Genomic DNA, 22343 nt, shown 5'->3' on the forward strand with positions numbered 1-22343 from the left:
GTTCTTAGGACATATACAAAATAATAAAAGTTCTGGATAACCCCTGTAAGAGTGTTTATATTTATCCAACCACATTATTTAAATTTTTTTTTATTTTAATTCTCCCCACAAAAATTATTTGTACAGGACCATTTACAGTTTGCCATATTACAGGATTACAATGTATCCATAACAAATAGATGCTGTACTTTTGCAAATCATAAGGCCTGGTGCAGAGAAACCTATAGGTTGCCGTCACACTAGCAGTATTTGGTCAGTATTTCATCAGTATTTGTAAGCCAAAACCAGGAGTAGGTGATAAATACAGAAGTGGAGCATATGTTTCTATTATACTTTTCCTCTATTTGTTCCACTCCTGGTTTTGGCTTACAAATACTGATGTAAAATACTGACCAAATACTGCTAGTGTGACGGCAGCCATAGACATGAATGGCCGAGTTAATCCTGTCAGTGAAAAAAAAAAAATTGCTCATCTGCATTGACCCATTGAATAACATTGGTCCTGTGTTTTTTTCACAGACGGCACACTGACCAAAAATATGGTCTTGTGAACAAGCCCTATACAGTGGGGAAAATAAGTATTGGATACACTGACAATTTAGCAAGTTTCCCCACCTACAAAGAATGGAGAGGTCTGTAATTTTTATCGTAGGTGCACTTCAACTGTGAGAGACAGAATCTAAAAAAAAAAACATAAGATCACATTGTATAATTTTTACATAATTAATTTGCATTTGATTGCCTTTGATACAATAGAAAAACAGAACTTTTTCACTTTTTTTTTTGCAATTTCACCGCACTTGGGAGTTTTGTTCCCATTTTCCAGTACACGATATGTTAAAATCAATGGTGTCATTCAAAAGTACAACTTGTCCTGCAAAAAAACAAGCCCTCATATGGCCATGTTGACAAGGGGTGCAAAAAACAGAAATTCAAAAACTGAAATAGCCCTGGTAGTTAAGGGGTTAAAGAAGAACTAACAGGTCTGTGAGAACCAAAATTCTTGCTGGTTGGAAAGTGATCAGATACTTATTTAATGCAATAAAATGCAATTTAATTATGTAAAAATCATACAATGTGATTTTCAGTGTTTTTATTTTTTTTTAGATTCTGTCTCTCACAGTTGAAGTGTACCCTACGATAAAATTTACAGACCTCTCCATTCTTTGTAGGTGGGAAAACTTGTAAAATTGGCAGTGTATCCAATACTTATTTTCCCTACTTTAGGTAGAAAAAGTTCTAAACTCATTCTTCTTGGTTTGATTTTTTTTTTATGTGACAAAAGCCTGGCATTTTAATAGACTTTTTATATCCACTGTATATTATCTGATCCAGTTACTGTCTTTGCTGCTGTTACTATCCACATGGAGAAGATTTCTCTCGCACAGGAAATTGGAGTTTGCCTTGTTTGATAACAAGATTTTCTCAGTCTCGCAGGAAAGAGAATCAAATTACTACTTTTTTCTTTAATGTTGATATATTGTACACGTGAGTTTTCCTGGAGACTGATCACATCATTGCGATCTGCTATGTTTCTTTTTTTTTCCCTCTCTTCAGTTAGTAGAAATGAGGGAGTAGAATACTGTCAGAAATAAAAATAATCTTCAGCATAGACAGATATAACAAGCCATCCTTATGGCGCTATCAGGGGGCTGGCAATGTGCCTTTGCAATGTGCTGCTGTACAAAAATAACGCTTTTAAACATACATCAAATAAAAGTGATTAAAGTATGATTTCATTCTGTATAGTCCCTAAATGCTTTATCTAATCACAGACAACTTCTTGCAAAATGTGGCCCCTGGGCTGATCCCCTGGGCTCCTCCCGGTTCTTGGCATCAGCAAGTCCAGGCACTGTAGTATAACATGGCAGCCTTTCAGGTGAATGGCCATCTTAGTAATACAAGGACAACCCCTGTAATCCATGGTGTGCACCAAACAGTGGCATGTAAAAGTTTTTGCGTCCCTGGTCAAAATTACTTTTATTGTGAACAGTTAAGCAAGCTGAAGATCAAATGATCTCTAAAAGGCCTACAGTTTAAGATGACCCATTTCCTTTGTATTTTAGGCTAGAAAAAAATATATACCGTCATTTTTTAGATTTTAAAAATTACAAAAAGGAAAGTGGTCCTATGTCAAAGTTTGGGCACCCTTAGAGACTTGTGTGCTCAGATAACATTGACCAAGGTTTCAGACCTTAATTAGCCTGTTAGGGTTATACCCAAACTTTTACATGCCGATTTCAGATTTTGCTGTACTAGGTCTGTTTTACAGTGTGGTCTTAATAGTTTTTTTTTCACGCAAAGCTGAGATTGCCTCCAAAACAAAAAAGAAATATAAGTTCCCTTTAGGGCTCATACTCACTTGCGAGAAACTAGGATGAGTCTCACATGTTAATACCCGGCGTTGCTGCCGGCACTCAGGAGCGGAGCGTGTGGCCGCACAGGAATACATGGAGCCGCACGCTCCACGCCTGAGTGCTAGGTGCAGTGGCGGGTATTGCCGTGCGAGACTAATCCGAGTTTCTTGCAAGTGAGTATGAGCCCTTAGTCTGGGGTTACATGGCAACTTTGGGCATGACACATATCGCACAGCCAAAAGTTTCAAAGTGTGGTTGCTATATCGCCACGCAACACAAGTGAATGGGGTCACATTCTGACCTCGAAGGTGCTGTCACCAGGTTTGCCAACTGTACAGAAAATCCTGGACAATACGTTAAAACAAGGCACTTTTTTGTTCTGTCCGTAAAAAAATTGAAGGCATTCATAAATATTTTGAAGCTAAAGAAATGTACACAGATCATTTTGACTTTAATTACGGTATCATTTTGCAGTGAATGCCGCTGATGTCTACATAACAAAATTATAGGCTGTAGACATGGATCACTTACAATTATAATGATTTATTATGGTTTTCGAATATTTCTGTAAAAAATATTGTCTGCCCATGATTTTCTGATAACCTGTCCAGAAAAAAAATCAAGTTTGGCAATGCTGGCTGTCACTGTGACAAGCAAGTTGCAAGTAGTCCAGCTGCGTCAGATTTCTTTTGACTTACTTGTCCCAGTTTCAGTTCACTTGGGGTCGCAATACACCCCAATTCACTTGTATTGCACTTCGAAGTAGCCGCAACACCTGAACGTTAAGGTCAACATTTTTACACAATGCAGGGTTATGCAAAACAATTGCAACACTTAGCATTTTCACACTACTTTTGGCCAGCTCCGCCAAAGTGGGTGAAGCTGGGGAAAAACAAGGGCAAGGCAGGGAGTGGCAACGCCCAAATGATAAGTTCGTGAAAGGTGAAGGTTTCTTTGTATCAGAAATGTAGCGCTTACCGAATAAGCTGCCTCCGGAACCCGGCTTCCTGGAGTGTTCCCGATAATCAGCTGGTCAGCACTGCAGCTGCATGTGTCACGGCTGGGTGACTGTCACAGCACACAGGCTCTCCATACATTCGGGAAGCGCTATAGCTATTCGGATAAGCAGTTATCCAAAGCTATTCGATCAACCCTAGTTACAAACTTTTAACCAAGGATAATGCTGTGAGATCTGCACACGATCTTGTATCAAGTATATACCTTAAAAGGCTGTGGTGATCGTAGATTTCATGTAATTGTTTTTGATAGTAGAATCCCAGGCATAAATATGCAGTGCATGAAACAATACTTATATCATTGATGGATAAGAGCAAGATATTCATGTGCCAAATACCTTCGCATGCAAATTGCAGTTGAGGTAAGGAAAATACTTCCACCAGTCCACAAGAAAAATCCCAGAGTTTCGTTGCACCAAACCTCAATACATTGGAGTCCTGGCCAGTGACTCCCCTGGTATGGTCTGTGCCGTGTATATGAGTAGTCACCGTGTGACGTCACTCTTTGCTCGTGTACGGAGTCCCGATAGGGTCGTACTCGCCCTGGTATATATCAGAGCTAACACTGCTTGTATCCACACTTTGTAGCACAGAGACATAACTTTATTAAATTTTCAAATAAGCAGACAGGAGCTGACTTATGTTATCAGTCTGGGAAGGTCCATGGTTATTGGGCCCTTCCCAACCTAATAATATAAACCAGCAGCCATTCCAGAATTAACGCATCACATGAGATGCAGTGGCAATCAGGGTAATGGTAGTTGGGTTTGATGACCACTGTGATTTGTCAAAAATCACATCTGCCATCAACCCCTGGGGATAGTAATGGAGAGGTGACTATCAGACTCCCTTATTACTAACCCGGTAATAAAAAAGAAACACTTTATTTAAATAAAGACTCCCCCCCACGATCACAGGTTCACCAATTTATTGAAAAAAAAAAAATTCCATTCAGGTCTGAAGTAATCCAATGAATCCAAAGTAGCAGAAAAGGCTACCTGAAAGACATATATAGCCACTCTCTCGTTCACCAATTTATTTCTCAAAATGTTGCCACACAGGTCCGATGTAGTCCACATTTTAAGATCCTGTCTCCAGCATCTGTGACTAGCATGAACATTCCTGTTATTCACAGGCGCCAGTTAGTGACATCAACACTCATCATTGTAGCAGGGTCTCGCTGAGTGCAGTGATACCTGGCTTCTCAGATGAGAGTTGTAGTCACTACCTGTAAATAGCAGGAACTGTACTGCTATTCACAGACGTTGGAAACAGATTTGAGGAACGTGGACTACATTGGATCTACTAGGCAACATGGGCAGCACAGTGGCGCAGTGGTTAGCACAGCAGCCTTGCAGCACTGGAGTCCTGGGTTCAAATCCCACCAAGGACAACATCTGCAAAGAGTTTGTATGTTCTCTCTGTGTTTGTGTGGGTTTCCTCTGGGTTCTCCGGTTTCCTCCCACATTCCAAAGACATACTGATAGGGAATTTAGATTGTGAGCCCCAACGGGAACAGCGATGATTATGTGTGCAAACTGTAAAGTGCTGCGGAATATGTTAGCGCTATATAAAAATAAAGATTATTATTATTAACATTTTGGCTAATAAATTGGTGAACGAGGGAGGGTCTATTGTCTTTATTTCTGTCTTGGTGATCGAGGGATAAGGCCCCGTCTCACATAGCGATTTACCAACGATCACGACCAGCGATACGACCTGGCCGTGATCGTTGGTAAGTCGTTGTGTGGTCGCTGGGGAGCTGTCACACAGACCGCTCTCCCCAGCGACCAACGATCAGGGGAACGACTTCGGCATCGTTGAAACTGTCTTCAACGATGCCGAAGTCCCCCTGCAGGACCCGGGTAACCAGGGTAAACATCGGGTTACTAAGCGCAGGGCCGCGCTTAGTAACCCGATGTTTACCCTGGTTACCAAAAAAAACAAACAGTACATACTCGCCTTTCGGTGTCCAGGTCCCTCGCCGTCTGCTTCCTGCTCTGACTGAGTGCCGCCGTACACTGAGAGCAGAGCGCAGCGGTGACGTCAGCGGTGCTGCGCTCTGCTCTCACTGTACGGCGGCACTCAGTCAGAGCAGGAAGCAGACGGCGAGGGACCTGGACACCGAAAGGCGAGTATGTACTGTTTTTTTTTTTTGGTAACCAGGGTAAACATCGGGTTACTAAGCGCGGCACCGCGCTTAGTAACCCGATGTTTACCCTGGTTACCAGTGAAGACATCGCTGGATCGGTGTCACACACACCGATTCAGCGATGTCAGCGGGACCTCAACGACCGAAAAAAGGTCCAGGCCATTCCGACACGACCAGCGATCTCACAGCAGGGGCCTGATCGCTGGTACGTGTCACACATAGCGAGATCGCTACTGAGGTCGCTGTTGCGTCACAAAACTTGTGACTCAGCAGCGATCTCGCTAGCGATCTCGCTATGTGAGACGGGGCCTATAGTGTTGGGGAGTCTTCACAGCTGGTATCAATCCTAAATACCATTACTATGATTTCCACTACACAAGGGCAATCGGGAAGAGCCAGGCAAAGTGCCAGAATTGGTACATCTAATGTGATGCTTCAATTCCGGGGCTCCTGCAGGATTGTATTTTTAGGCTGGGAATATCCCAATAACCATAGATCTTCCCAGCCTGATAATATAAGCCCACAGCTGTCTGCTTTACCTTGGCTGGAAATCAAAAATAGGGGGGGGGGGGGGGCACTTAGTTTATTAAAATGGAAACAGCAGAACATTTTGTTTTGACTGCCATGTAATATTGGAATTGCAAGACAAAAAAAAGCAGAAAACTAAGTTTTCATGTTGAGAATCCAGTCAATTCTGCAGTAACTTAGAACATAAACACAGCAGTTTTAATATGAAACATGGCAGACAAGGAGGATTGTTGTCAGTAAGACCCTTTGGGATTTTCTTAATGTAGGGTACAAACTGCACTAAACCAGGAAATTTTCCCTTAAGTCTTCATTAGTAATAGTGTTTGTTCAGGAAAAAAATGTGTATTTTTCTTGAGAGCCAAACCACCCACTCTTTAACTTATTGTGAGCTGTAATAGCAATGAGTGACAGAGGATGAGGACAGGGCCACATTCTGGAAATAAGATCTGAATGGCCTTTTGCGGTATGTCATTTATAGTGGCAAGCTTTTCTTATGGAAAAAAAACTGAACTACAAGTAAGTGTACATAACGTCTTTGTCTGGAGACAGCCTGAAAAAGCTTCCCCAAAGTGAACATAATGCACAGCAATGTAAAAATGACATTGCTGTGCACATGTTCAATCTCTTGCTACTTGTTTTAACTGCTTCGGGGATCGGAAACTGTGAAGCAATTAAAAGAAGTAGCATGTTAATTCTTCAGGCGGTTCCGCTTGTTATAGTTAAAATCATTAAAAAAGACCACCAAACAGAGGAAGCAAATAGGACAACAAACTCGCCAGCTAAGCAGCTTCAGGAAAAAGACTGACGGCTTTTTCCTGAAGCTTCTCTGCCGAGAAAAACATTGGTGGATCCACCAGTGACACAAAAGTGAAGCTACTTGAAAAACGTGTCAGAAAACGTTCATAAAAATGAACATGCATTTCTGTAGAAAAAATATACTCTTCATATGTTCAGGCTTTTAAACATCTTTTAACTGCTTCTTGTTTCTAAAAACAAAGACGTGTCACTTGTTCAACAAGGTTTGTAAAAATCCCTGAACTCCCCTGATTTTACTGCCTTTTTCACATTTTGCACTGCATCATGTTTGGCTTGCTCCTTTGCAGATATATTCACATTTGTTGCTTTTGGAGAGCAACATGTGAAATCTCTGCTTGCAGTCCAATTGAACATTTCTTCGTAGTCTTCTCTGAGGGTGTATGCATTCATCTCTTCCTCCTAGACCCTTCCAATCTCAGATAGACAGTTGATCTACTAGTCTAGCACTCTCTGATGCTGCCGAGCTGTGATTGACAGTGTTTGTGAGGGAGAAGTGAAAGCACATGCCCCCAGATACCACTCTGAAGAAGCACTTGGGCTGGAAACAGAAATTTCACATCTTACTTTCTAAAAGCAATAAATGTCAATAGCTCTGCAATAGAGCAATGTAGCACAAAAGGGAAAAAAAAAGATGCGGAATCTTGTTTCCAAGCAACAGTAGTCAACAGAAACACCTCAAAAATTGTATTCTCAAGATTTGTATACTTCACATAAGAGATTTAAATGAAGAAAATGCAGATATACTTCATAATATATATATTTACCCATTTACTTTTTTTTTTTTCACAGATGCTGATCTTATTTCACATGTTTCACCATCCTCAACAGATTCAGCTTCTTGGGATTGCACTCACTCTGGTTCAGAAAAATGCGATTTCAGCATGACTCCAAGGCCAACTCCGAATGATATTGACCCAACTCTTCCACTTCTTTCTTCTCCACCCATCTTCATTACACTGCATGCTGACTGGAATACATCGGTAGCTGACTGGGGCATTGCTTGGGAAGCCCTGGTATATGGCTCGGTTGGACTATATGGTTCAGTGGCTCTACTTGCTTTACTTTCCATTTTTTGCCTTGTCTTTAGATGCCCATCAGGTGGTTTTTATTTCTCACTTTTACACCTGCTGTTGATAGCATTAGGCAGCAGCCGAGCTTTTTCATTGTTTTATGATGCCTATGGCCACCAGGATCGTCTCCCAGCTTTTACAGCTTTACTTCTGCATGACTTAGCATTTCCCTGTATGACTTCAAGTTTTAGCATTGCATTCCTATTGCTATGTTCAAGATGCCGCCTTCAACACTCATCTCCAAGTTTTCCACGACTCTGCCTCTTAGCTACTGCAGCATTACTTCACTTTATCTCTGCAGCAGGAGCAGTTGTAGTTGTTGACCTTTTACAGCAATTTCCCTTCCTTCTTCTCATTTCTAGAGGATTTTACATTGTATTCACTGTTATACTGTCTTTTGCTTTCTTCATCTTTTGTTGCATTGCAAGAACCCAAAGCACACAAATCTATGACCTCAAAAGTTCTGCTCCCCCTACAGAATATATCGGTGGATGTCCTTTTGCAAATCTTAAAGACTGGTGCAGAGCAACCCACGTTGTTCTTTTGTCTGCCTGCTTTGGTATTTTGAATGCTGGCTTACAGCTGTATACTGTACTGTATGCCATGGGCTATGGTGGTACCATTGTTTTTGGCCCTTGGCCTTGGTGGGCTTTCCAGTTAAGCTCAAGTCTCTGTGAAGTCGGAATATGTTTACCTCTCGCACTCATAGGAGCCTACCCAATTTTTTGTGCCAATGAGATTGGAAGAACCAATTGCTGGACACAGATATTTCACCTATCTCCTGGCCATGTTACAATGAAGGCACCTATTTTACAAACCAATCATCAATGGGCTTCTTCTCAACATGAAAAGCTGCTTGTCTGTGACACCATTGCTAGGAGTGACTCGGAATTCTTTCCACTCTATACTCTAGTGGAAAAACGCCTAAGTCATGGAGAGGACTTGAGCTTAATTTACCACAGCAACAAAAGCTTGGAGGTTCAAGGTTTAAGCCTTCCTCATGGTTCCAACACACCATCATATATTAGCGTCCAAATAGACAGTGACTCAACTGTTGATTTTCGACCCCCATCTCCAATCAACTTGAGACGTAGCATTGATGAGGCACTTTTCAGCGAGTCATTGATACCCAAGAGTCTCTTTCATGGTACCACCTTGTCTAGTAGCTTGTCTCTTACTATAAAAAGTTCTACACAAATGGAAGACTGTGTCTTTAAGGAAAAGGCCTCCGATAGGGGACTATATCGAACTTCATCTTGCATTGAGGTAGAAGCTGGACTTCCTATAATACAGCCTATGCCAACCACTAGGCATGACACGCCAACTTCCTCCTCTCCAGGGGTATGGAAGGGAGAGCAGAGCACAACTAGCTCTTTGTGTAAAATGTCATTGGATGGATCATCCTTGGTGCTTTGTTCCAGTACCGAACATGTAGCTCCCTCAACTTGCAACCATGAAGGAAAGCAGGAGCCAAGTTGCAAATCAAAAACGGTATACCATACATTGACTCCAGCATCACAGGAGTCATTGGATACTACAGCTAAGCAAGGATGTAGTCTAAGAGAAGACTTGATAGATGTTTTTGGACCCATTGATGCTTTAAGCGTTTGCAGTGATACCATTGACTTGTAAATTAAATTAAGAAATGCAGTATTGAAATAGAGAAACATATAAAAGCACTCTGCTAATGCTGGCTGGAAAAAATGTGTCAAGAAGACATCTCACATATGATGCACATTTATGGGGCAGATGTGGTTGTCATAACTGGTATCTTATATATGAGAGTGCTTTTAATTCTAGAGTATCAAGAAAAAATGTATTTAGATTTCATTCTATGTATTTTATATACAGTATTTAATCATTAAATTGCCATCTTTAAAAGACTATTTTTTTTAAACAGTAAGAATAATAAATTTTGCTTTCTTTTGGACATATTTGCATATCTGCGTTTTAAACATACAGGGTTAAAAACTCCAAAGGGGCACATTTATATAAAAAAAAAATGTATATATGGAGATGTATGGTAGATGCCATATTGATATAGTGTTTTAGATTTTTGCACTCTATAGTCCCCCTTCTTGGGTGTGGACCAGTTTTTTAAAGCCACAGTTATATATGCCCTTACAAAGTATCATATACCTCCAGCTGACACAGCAGCTTAGAACAGATAAAAAAAACATTTAGTAATATTTTTACTAGGGAACTGTATGAAAATTTGTGTCCCAAAGTGTTACAGTTTGTTAATAATTGTCCAATTACTTTTGGTCCCTTTAAAAAGAGCCAGATACATATTAAAGAACTGTAATTCTTTAGTTAGGTTTATTATGCGAAAGATAAAAAAAACGAAAAAAAAAACCGATAACTGGATGGCATACGCAAATGTGAAGATGTTTTATAATGAATAATGTAAGCCTTGAGGTTGGAAATAGAAAAAGTCCATACAAACTTGTTAAATTTGCATTTTTTGTCATGTAAAGCCTGTAATTAAGATAAATTATGTAAATTGTTTTTTTCTATTTTTATTGTGATCTTGCAATATAACAACAAAAAAAGTAAAAGATAAAAAAATTATTTTTTAGAACATTTCTTTTATAGGTGACTTTTAAAAACAGTTTGGTTTTGTTTATGTTTTCCAAAAATGTGTATTTCATGTGACAAAATTGTGGAAATGTGGAAAAAAAAGTGTGAAAATAGCCAGAATAGTTCAGCTGATGCCGGTGGCAGATCATTTTCAAAAGGGGTTGTCTCACGAAGGCAGTTCGATTTTTTTTTTTCACAGACCTATTATTGACCTGACCCTCAGATGAAAATCGGACGTCTCCAATATTTTCCATGGACCACTAGTCCGAGGAACTAAATGGGACGTGAGTGGCCCCATAGACTATCATAGGTACGAGTGCTCTCCATGAAAATCACAGATAGCACTCATATGCAAAAATCGACAGTCTGAATGAGACCTAAGACATTCCCATTTCCATGTGCCACTTCAGGGCTCATGGTTCCGTTATTTATAAGCCATATTCAGGGCCTTGTGAATGTCCCCCACCTAATATTACATTTCCCCTTTGGCGTGGCGCTACATCAACTGTGAGGGCGGTCAATAAGTGGAACAGGCTACCACGAAAGGTGGTGAGTCCTCCTTCAATGGAAGTCTTCAAACAGAGGCTGGACAGACATCTGTCTGAGATTATTTAGTGAATCCTGCATTGAATAGGAGTTGCACATTGAAGACCCTGGAGGTCCCTTCCAACTCTACCATTCTATGATTCTAAGATTTTGACCACGACGCATGTCACATGGCCAAAGGTCGCAGTATGCATCACAGCATTGTGCAAGTTAATGTAGTCACGTTGCAACTCACAATGTAAAGTGTTCTTGAAAATGAAGTTGCAAAAATTCAGAATCATTTAGATTTTTTGTTACTTGTTGCAACCCCATTCACCTGCAGTGGCATAATGTGCCTTTATACTAGTGGACAGCAGCTATTAAATGACTGCAGTTCCCTTGCACATTAAACACTCGGTAATGGATTGTTTCTGTGCACATAGGCTGTCATTGTTCTCGACAGCACAAGTCCTGTTTATACAGAAAGATGTGCTACCAAAAATCGTCATTTTTACAGAACTGCTGTTTTTTTTTTATTTCACTGCTGCAATGGGATCACTAATGTTTGTTCCCAGCTCGTAGTGAAATACTAACTAACCACCGCGTTCTTCTCTTTTTGCCACCGCTCTGGTCCTGTTCAGCCATCTTTTGACCGCAGCTCCTAAGTGACCAGAAGTCAAAGCTACCAGTCACAAGCTCTCAGTGTCAGCCTGTGAGAGCCTTGTTTTGGCTGTCATACACTTATATTGAGAAGTGACTTCTGCTCTGCACAACATCGTAGCGATACGGCTAACCACAACTAGCAAAAGACTGACCGGAGCAGAGCCAAGAAGAGCAGAAGACCACGGTTGGTAAATATTTTATTACAGGAAGGGAAAATACATTAGTTATACCAGTCCAGGGTGAAATAAAACAAAATACCAGAGTGGTGCTTTAAACAATCATTTGGCTTGTTCATCGGGTGATTGGCAGCCTGTTTATAGCGGACAATTTTAAAAAAGCGTTCCTAGAAACACTTGTTTTCAATATTCGACCAATGTAAAAGTATTCATACAGTTATCTATGGCTCAGCGACCTGTATCATAGCCAAAATCACAAAAAGGCTCAGACTTAAAGGGAGTCTATCACCCACCAACAATGAAAATTGAGCTGCTTAAAAATGTATATAGTGAATTTAGCGCCTATAAAAATCATAACTTTAAATCCATATGCAAATGAGCGCACATGAATGCACTCTTTATGTATCCACAGCTCAGTGCACTGTTACACCCTCCTGATCTACATAACCAGGACTGGCCCTGGCCTTGACTGACAGTTTGTGATGAGCAAATGTGTTCGGATAAGGTGTTATACGAGCATGCTCAGGTGCTAACCCAGTGCTCGAATAATATGCTCGAGACCCTGCGCATGCATGTCTCATGGCTGTTAGGCAATCCCTGGATGAGTCACGGCTGTGAGACAAGCAGGTGTTGGAACACTAACATATTTGAGCATGCAGAAGACACTCAGTTAGCACCTGAGCATGCTCAGATAACACTTTATCCCAGCATGTTCACTCATCACTATCGACTATGCTTGTAATAGTATGCGCTTGATCCTCAATACCGTGCGTGCACACTGACACTAGAGGAGCCCAGCGGTGTGCTTAGTGTCAGGGTGGGCACATTTTGATCTCTTGCTCCGCTCTGAAGCCGCTCGCTACGTTCCTGGGTATAGAGAGAGGTGGGAAACAGACTGTCAGGAGTGCACGCCTGACAACACTGTGCGAGTACTGCTAGGTTTCTCCAGTGTGCAAGCACAGGAACAGGGGTTTGAGTTTAGGTAGCACTTGCTGTGAGAAAGCCAGCGCTGTCAATCAAGACCAGGACCAATACAAGATATACGAATCGGAGGATGTAATGGTGCACCAAGCCACCGGCCACGCTAAGGGTATGCAAATTCAGATAGAATTTATCTGCAGCATTAAAATGAACATTTTTGGTCTGATTTTTTATAAATATTTCAATAACTAAATTTTGAGGATGACAGACTCTTTTATACCTGCAGGAAGCCTCAATGATACTAGGTTGAAAAATGCTGTTAAAATCTGTTCGCATTACTATCAAGTCTTGTCTTCTTCAGCCAAAAAAAAAGCTGCAGCATCAAAAATGACCAGAAACCCTGGCAGAAAACATAATGTAAAGGCAGAAAACATCATATAAATGCTAACAGAGCCCGAGACCAACGTCTGGAAAGGATTCTCCACGCTAACACAGCTTGGTCAGAGAGCAATGAATGGTGTAAGGCCATTATATGCCAGCGGTAGATGTGAGCGTACCAAGGTGCTGTCACTGTACGAGCTCAGGAATATGAAGTAGTGATACAGTTAAATCAGAAGACTATATACAAGGGCTGGACAAATCCTGGTCCCTAGGTTACCCTGGCAACTGAGAAATGTGTGCTGGCAACCGGAGCATGAGTCCCTTTAGTGTTCCCCGCACTTCGGATACCAGCTGTGAATAAAAGGCCAGGTTCCAGCGCATCTGCATCCACATTACTGTATTAGTCCTATGTCTCCCCGAGCTCAGCGCTATAATGTGTTATTGTAGCCGGAGCAGAACGCCTTTATTTGCTACAACAGTAATTGCATGACACACAGGGCTTTGACAGCGGCTTATAAAGCTTCGCATGTTCCCCAAAGCTACGGATGCTCTTTACAAGGTCAATGATACACGAAGGGATTGCAGCATAGCTCCATTTTTAAAGGATATATTCATTTTTCCAACATTAATTTAGTTTATGTACAGCAACAAAGGAGTGGTGTGTATGTGAAGTGTGTACTGAACCCGGTATACAATAAAGCTGACGGGCAACATACAGCTTTATCTTAGACCGTTAGACTGAGTTTTCTTACCTATACACTGTCAATTAAGGTAAAGGTTCTGGTTGTTCTGACATCTCCAGTGGGTAAAAAACATTTTAGGGCCAGAATTCTGGAGTAAAAGCTTTGAAGTGTCTCAAAATTTAGGCGCAACGCCTAAACAGCTCCGCCAAAATGGGCGAGATGCCACAGCTCTTCTAATTCATGACAAGCTGTGGCGTAATGTCCACCAGAAACCTCACTTCTTATTTCTGTTAATATTGATGATTATGGCTTATAGCCAATTAAAACTCAAAAGTCATTATCTCAGTAAATTAGAATAATTAACAAAAACACCTGCAAAGGCTTCCTAAGTGTTTAAAAAGGTCCCTTAGTCTGTTTCAGTAGGCTTCACAATCATGGGGAAGACTGCTGACTTAGATGTCCAGAAGGCAGTCATTGACACACTCCACAAGGAGGGTAAGCTACAAAAGGTCATTGCTAAAGAAGCTGGCTGTTCAGAGAGTGCTGTATCCAAGCATATTAATGGAAAGTTGAGTGGAAGGAAAAAGTGTGGTAGAAAAAGGTGCACAAGCAACCGGGATAACCGCAGCCTTGACAGGATTAAGAAAAGGTAATTCAAAAATATGGGGGAGATTCACAAGGAGTGGACTGCTGCTGGAGTCATTGTTACAAGAGCCACCACAAACAAACATATGGTCAGGAATAAATCTTCACGTTTATTGTAGAAACATTAAAAGGACATATAGTTGATACACCTGGAAGCCCAGGATGGCTAGCAGCCCCTGCGTTTCGACCGTGAGGTCTTAATCATGGTCTCATGAGCAATAGATAACGCCAGAAGCATCTTACCTGGGCTAAGGAGAAAAAGAACTGGACTGTTGCTCAGTGGCCCAAGGTGTTGTTTTCAGATGAAAGTAAATTTAGCATTTCATTTGGAAATCAAGGTCCCAGAGTCTGGAGGAAAAGTGGAGAGGCACAAAATCCAAGCTGCTTGAGGTCTGTGAAGTTTCCATAATCAGTGATGGTTTGGGGAGTCATGTCATCTGCTGGTGTAGGTCCACTATGATTTATCAAGACCAAAGTCAGCGTAGCCGTCTACCAGGAAATTTTAGAGCACTTCATGCTTCCCTCTGCCGAAAAGCTTTTGGAGATGGAAATTTCATTCTCCAGCAGGACATGGCACCTGTCCACACTGCAAAAAGTACCAATACCTGGTTTAAAAACAACAGTATCACTGTCCTTGATTGGCCACCAAGCTCACCTGACCTTAACCCCATAGCGAATCTATGGGATATTGTAAAGAGGAAGATGAGAGACACCAGACCAACAATGCAGACGAGCTGAAGGCTGCTATCAAAGCAACCTGGGCTTCCATAACACCTCAGCAGTGCCACAGGCTGATCACCTCCATGCCATGCTGTATTGATGCAGTAATTGATGCAAAAGGAGTCCCGACCAAGTATTGAGTGCATTTACTGAACATACATTTCCGTAGGCCAACATTTCAGATTTTATAATCATTTTTCAAACAGGTGTTATAAAGTATTCTAATTTACTGAGATAATTGACTTTTGGGTTTTCATTGGCTCTAAGCCATAATCATCAACATTAAGAACTGAATTGAAGAACTGAAATAAATTATCTTTTTGGTGTTATTGTAATAGTGAGAAGCACTAGTGTATTATTAGACAGTTCCATGTTTTGGAAATCATTTTAGGGTATATGTGTGGCTTTTTAAACCATTGCTTCCAGGACTAGCATTTTGATGACCTATTCTATCCTAATAGTTCATCAATATCAATTCCGCAACTGGTATCACATCAATCAGCTGATATCTACTCCGGCGGCAGCTGGATGTAAATGTACAGAACCGACACAGCATGGCTCCATATACTGTTTAGTGGCTTCTCCCAAGAGCTAGAGATGAGGTCCCATATACTTGAATAGAAGCTGCAGTACCCGACAGTGGCCACTAAGCAGTGTAGAGCTGCACTGTCCTGGCTCTTTACATAGGTGGCACTAGAGTTCTAGCTCTCTTCCTCTCTGAAGAGACAATTTGCATAATTAGCATATTACCCAGAGGAGCATTGCGGCTTTAAGTCTCCTCATCTCGGCATGGAGAAACAATACTTCTTGGAAAACGGTCTGATGCCTCTCACACAGCCAAACCAGATCTCCACTTTGCACTGACGCGGGACAGTACCCCGAAACACAGTGTCTGCAAAATGAGATTCTGGTTTAGCTATTATCCTAAGTCATGTGACAAGACTCGTTTAAAGGGTCAACATTGACTTGTAGGATTGCTACCTTCCAATAGGTGGCACTAGAGTTCTAGTCCTCTTCCTCTCTGAAGAGACAATTTGCATAGTTGGCTCTTTACATGTTTTACATGAAGCTATCACCCATGAAAATATCGACTTGTCAGTGAGGTTCCCGATTGATATTGGTGACCTATATCGTGGGTAAGTCATCAATAGTCCAGAACCACTTCTATAAGTAATGAAGTGGATTGAGCAGAGACTGGTCACCCCTACTAATACTTCCTTTCCATTCTTACACTAAGGGCTCACATACCTATTACAGAGATATTGTCAACATTAGGAAAGGCCTTTTTAGCAGGAGAAAATAAACCTTTGTATGCCTCTATTGAAGTATTACTCCAAAAATGAGACCATAATACAGCCATGTGTACTAGCCCTGACAAGCTACAAGTGTCATGTTCTTCACAAACTTTTCAGTTTGGTGAATGAACACATACAGTGGTGTGCGAAAGTATTCACCCCAAAACCCCCTTGGCTTTTTACCCATTTTCTTACATTGCAACCTGTGTTTAAATATCTTTGTAATCAGATTTGTGTGTGATGCATCAGCATTAAATAGTGCAAGTTAGTGAAGATAGAAAAATATAAACATAAATGAAATTTATGGAATCAAATAACTAAAAATTTGCATGTGCATATCTATTCACCCCTTTAGCTATGATGCCCCTATAAATTTCTGGTGCAAGCAATTACCTTCATAAGTCACATGCTTAGTGAACAGAAGTCCACATGTATACTAAGTGTCACAGTGTCTGTCAGTATATACAGTTGGTCTCAAAAGTTTACATACCCCGTCAAGAATTTTTGCTTTCTTGACCCTTTTTCAGGGAACATGAATGATAACAAAACTTTTTCTCCACTCATGGTTAGTGGTTGGGTGAAGCCATTTATTGTCAAATTGTGATTAACAAATGGGAAATCAGAGGCTCTGTAAAAACAAAACCACGGTCAGGTTGACCAACGAAAATGTCGTCCACAACTGCCAGGAAAATTGTTCGGGATGCAAAGAAAAACCCCAAAATAACATCAGCCGAAATACTGGACTCTCTGAAAACTAGCGGTGTGGCTGTTTCAAGAAAGTAATTACTGTGCAAATGCCACAAAGTAGCTTGCCTACAATATGCAAAACAGCACAGAGACAAGCCTCAAAACTTCTCGAAAAGGTAATTTGGAGTGATGAGTCCAAAATTGAACTTTTGGCTACAGCCATAAACGTTATATTTGGAGAGAGGTCAACAAGGCCTATGATGAAAGGAACACCATTCCTACTGTAAAGCACGGAGGTGGGTCGCTAATGTTTTGGGGGATATGTGAGCTACACAGGCACAGGAAACTTGGTCAAAGTTGAAAGATGAATGCAGCATGTTATCAGCAAATACTGGAGACAAATTTGCACACATCAGCCCAGAAGCTGCGCATGGGACGTACGTGGATGTTCCAACATGACAACGATCCAAAACACAATTCCAAGTCAACCTGTCATTGGCTACAGCAGAACAAAGTGAAGGTTCTGGAGTAGCCATCTCAGTCTCTTGACCTCAATATCATTGACACACTCTGGGGAGATCTCAATCACGCAGTTCATGCTAGACAGCCTAAGAACTTACAGGAAGTGGAGGCTTTATGCCAAGAAGAGTGGGCAGCTTTACCGAGAAAATAAAGAACCTCATCCACACCTATCACAAAAGACTTCAAGAGGTCATTGATGTTAGCGGGGGCAATACACTGTATTAAGAAATTAGGTATGTTAACTTTTGATCAGGGTCATTTGGATATTTTGGGTTGTCATTATGATTTAAAAAGAAAAAACACATTAGTTTGACAATAAATGGCTTCGCCCAACCACTAACCACGAGTAGAGAAAAAGTTTTGGTGTTAGGCTGCGGTCACACTAGCAGTATTTGGTCAGTATTTTACATCAGTATTTGTAAGCCAAAACCAGGAGTGGAACAATTAGAGGAAAAGTATAACAGAAACATATGCACCACTTCTGCATTTATCACCCACTCCTGGTTTTGGCTTTCAAATACTGTTGTAAAATACTGACCAAATACTGCTAGTGTGACGGCAGCCTCATTCATATTCTCTGAAAAAAGGCCAAGAAAGCAAAAATTCTGCCGGGGTATGTAAACTTTTGAGCACAACTGTACACTCCTTTTCTGAAAGGCCACAGAGGCAGCAACACCATTAAGCAAGAAGCACCACTAACCAAACACCATGAAGACCAAGGTGATCTACAAACAAGTCAGAGACAAAGTTGTTGAGAAGTATAATTCAAGGTTGGGCTATAAAAAAAATCTCAATCTCTGATGATCCCCCAAAGCACCATTATATTATCAAATGGAAAGAACACAGTACCACGACAATCCTGCCAAGGGAGGGCCTCCCACCAAAACTCTCAGCTTAGACAAGGAAGGCATTAATCAGAGAGGCAGCACAGAGACCAAAGGTAATCCTGAAGGAGCTGCAGAGTTCAATAAGGCTACGTTCACACGTTAGTATTTTACATCGGTATTTGTGAGCCAAAAAAAAAAGGAGTGGGGGAAAAATTCATAAGTGGTGAAGTGTTTCAATTATACTTTTGCTCTGATTGTTGCACTCCTGGTTTTGGATTACAAATACAGTTGTGAAATACTGACCAAATACTGACTATGGGAGTTGTATTCAGCAGCAGCTGAATAACAAAGAATTAAAACACATTGTGGGTTCCTGTGCAATTTTCATAACCAGCAGAGGGAAAGCCCATGGCTGACGTTGTTAATCTGGGACAAAAAAAGATTGTTCTATCGTGTACTGTTTTTTTGGTGCTTAATAAAGTTGTTTAGGTGTAAGGCGAGTATAACAGTGCTTAATTTAAAAAAAAATGAGAAACAGGGTGTTTTGTTTTATTTCAAATAAAGGACTTTATTCTTGCTATGTGTTTATTTCCAAATTTACTATGGGGTTACTAATAGGGGCGTCATCAACTCCAACCCTATTACCCCACTTGCCACAGGGCAAGTGGGAAAAGCGAGGCCAAGTGCCATATTTTACCCGTCATTTTTTTTCTGGCATTTCCCATAAATTCACCAGGAAAGGCTAAGTAAACAGCTGTTATTAATAGTCTGGGAACCTTATGGGATATTGCCCCTTTTCCCATATTAGTAAAATCAGCCCCCAGCCATGGGCTTTTCCTCTGCTGGTTATGAAAATTGCAAGGGAGACCCCTCAGGTGTTTTTTTTTTAATTTCTTTATTTTACACAGGAGTTACACAGCTGCTGCTGAATACAACTCCCATCGTCTCCTTGTCAAGATCAGCGCGAGCAGGAGACAATGACAGCAGCCGGCCCCTGGGAACAGCACAAACAGTACCGCTTCTTCCCAGGCGCCGGTACATGTCAGGCTATGTGCACACTTTGCGGCGTCCTCTGCGGGTTCTCCCGCAGCGGATTTGATAAATCTTCAGGGCAAAACCGCTGCGGTTATCCCTGCAGATTTATCGCGGTTTGTTTTGCGGTTTCCACTGCGGGTTTACTCCTATACTATTGATGCTGCATATGCAGCAATATGCAGCATCAATAGTAATGTAAAAAATAATAAAAATTGGTTATATACTCACCCTCTGACGTCCCGATCTCCTCGGCGCTGCACGCGGCGGTCCGGTTCCAGGGATGCTGTGCGAGAAGGACCTTCGTGACGTCACGGTCATGTGACCGTGACGTCACCGCAGGCCCTGCTCGCACACCAACCCTGATACCGGACGGCCGCGTGCAGCGCTGAGAGGTGAGTATATCATTATTTTTTATTTTAATTCTTTTTTTTTTACACTAATATGGTTCCCAGGGCCTGGAGCAGAGTCTCCTCTCCTCCACCCCGGGTACCATCTGCACATGATCCGCTTACTTCCCGCATCGTGGGCATAGCCCCATGCGGGAAGTTAGCGGATCAATGCATTCCTATGGGTGCAGAATCGCAGCGATTCTGCACAAAGAAGTGACATGCTGCGGAATGTAAACCGCAGCGTTTCTGCGCGGTTTTTCCCGCAGCATGTGCACAGCGGATTGCTGTTTCCATAGGGTTTACATGTAAACGCTATGGAAACTGCTGCGGACCCGCAGCATCAAAATCGCCGCGGATCCGCGGTAAAACCCTCAAAGTGTGAACATGGCCTTAAGCTATCATCCATCTGTCATCATTTTGCACATGTGCAGCACGCATTTTGTCCGTACTGCACAAAGAAAACTGCAGGTTTTTCACACGGACTGTGTGAAAAACCTGACACGTGTGCACCACCATTGAATACAATGGGTGTGGGTATGTGGGTATGTCCGTATTTGTGGCCTTTAAAAAAAAAATAAAAAATCAGACCACATACAAACACAGAAACGGATGTGTGAAGGTGGCCTAACTTGAAGGAGCTGGAGCAGTTTTGCCTTGAGGAATTGGCAAAAATCCCAGGGGCAAGTTGTGGAAAGCTCATAGATACTTATCCAGAGCGACTTGCAGATGTAACTGCTGCAAAAGGAGGCTCTACAAAAAGTACTGACTTTAAGGGGGTGAATAGTTATGCACACTGAAGTTTTCAGCCATTTTGTCCTATTTCTTTGCTTCACAATAAAAAATAAAACCAGTAAAGGTTCACAGTTGTTGGCATGTTCTTTACATGTCAAATAACTCCAAGGAAAATATTGCATGTCTGATGTAAAGTAATAACCCAGTGATGGAGATAACATGCACTCTATAAGGCCGTACTAAAACATATCAGGCAAATCGTTGAAAATACATTACAAAGACAAAAAGAAACGTCCAAGCGTCCTGGGTAACAGTTAAATACAAAAGTTTATTCAAAGAATCAGATAACAGGGAAAGGGGAGGGAAAATATATGCACACATACAAAATAGGTGCACAGCAAGTCCAGGTGCATGACAAATGGCTCTAATATGCTTAAATCCTAGATCCCAGACATGGGTCTCATAAAAATAATGCACAACCCCAAAATACCTATGGTCCAATATCCAAGGCATAATTATAAGTGAAATAAATACTTTGAATATATAGTTACCTACAAATAAATATACCAAGGGGGTCAAGCTCCTGGATGGATGTGCACACACCCCAACGCACGTTTTGGCAAAGCCTTCCTCAGGGGTCAGCACAGGTAGAGAGGAGGCTATAAAAAGGGAATTGCAGCCAATAGAATCACGACGCGGACTGAATGTGACATCACCATGGTAACCGGAATGCCCGGCTGCGTCAGCATCATGTGACGAGTGACATCAGAATCGTGTGATCTAACATCAGTCAGCACACAAAGATGCTGAAGGCAGAACACTACTACCCAGGATATTTGAGCGTTTTTTGTCTTTGCAATGTTCTTTACATGAACTGATACAAACCCTCATAAAAAAGGAAACACCATCAAATTCCAGGTTGTGAGGTAGCAAAGCACAGAAAATGCCAAGTGGGGACCCAGTGTGAACGTGTGCTTACATGCTGCATGCACACCAGTTTATACACCAGTTCAGTCCGCATCATGTGCATAGAAAGGCCTGCCTTTCTTTTGAGCTGGGCATTATTGATGTGGTCTCCCTTGGCTGTGTGTCCACTAGTTGGGCCCGGTCCGTCTCAGCCTTTCTCTACATGCTTGTCACTTGACAAATGGTAAGGTTATTAATATTAGAGTTAGGACCGTCCCAATTACAGTCGCCTTGATGAGGCGGCATGGCGTTTGCATTTTTTTATGTTCACACATTGCAGAAAATATTCGCTGCGGATTTGGTTACAATTTTGCATGTGATACTTGCGGATTTCACGGTACTCTATGTAGTAAACGCTGAACAGGTTAAATACCGTAATGACATCCGTATATTACTGAGCATGATATAAGTGCGAAATCCACACCACGCATTCATGTGTGCTACTTTGTCCCCGCAATGGGAGACAAGGATTTTGAAAATCCCATTCACTTCTATTGTACTGTAAATTCCTGGGGATTTTCAGAGCAAAAGTCGCACCACAAATCAGTTGTGAACTTGACCTAGAAAGGTGTCTACAGCTTCCTAATGCAGCATGCAGGGATACCAAATTGGTTATAGCCAAAAGGAAAACAGTTACCAATAACCAAGAAGAAAGCG

The 22343-nt window shown here is 41.5% G+C and overlaps 1 protein-coding gene across 1 annotated transcript in view; it reads left to right on the forward strand.

Annotated features, from left to right (window-relative positions):
* The window catches only part of PRRT4 (proline rich transmembrane protein 4), a 69155-nt gene extending 58677 nt beyond the window's left edge, over positions 1–10478 (forward strand). Inside the window, exon 3 of the mRNA XM_077264378.1 lies at positions 7659–10478. Within this exon, the coding sequence (XP_077120493.1) occupies positions 7659–9571 (1913 nt within the window). The 3' untranslated portion in view covers positions 9572–10478. The remainder of the gene's footprint in view (positions 1–7658) is intronic.
* The last annotated feature ends 11865 nt before the right edge of the window (positions 10479–22343 follow it).

This window comes from Ranitomeya variabilis, chromosome 5 (assembly GCF_051348905.1).
Source record: "Ranitomeya variabilis isolate aRanVar5 chromosome 5, aRanVar5.hap1, whole genome shotgun sequence".
Taxonomy (NCBI): domain Eukaryota; kingdom Metazoa; phylum Chordata; class Amphibia; order Anura; family Dendrobatidae; genus Ranitomeya; species Ranitomeya variabilis.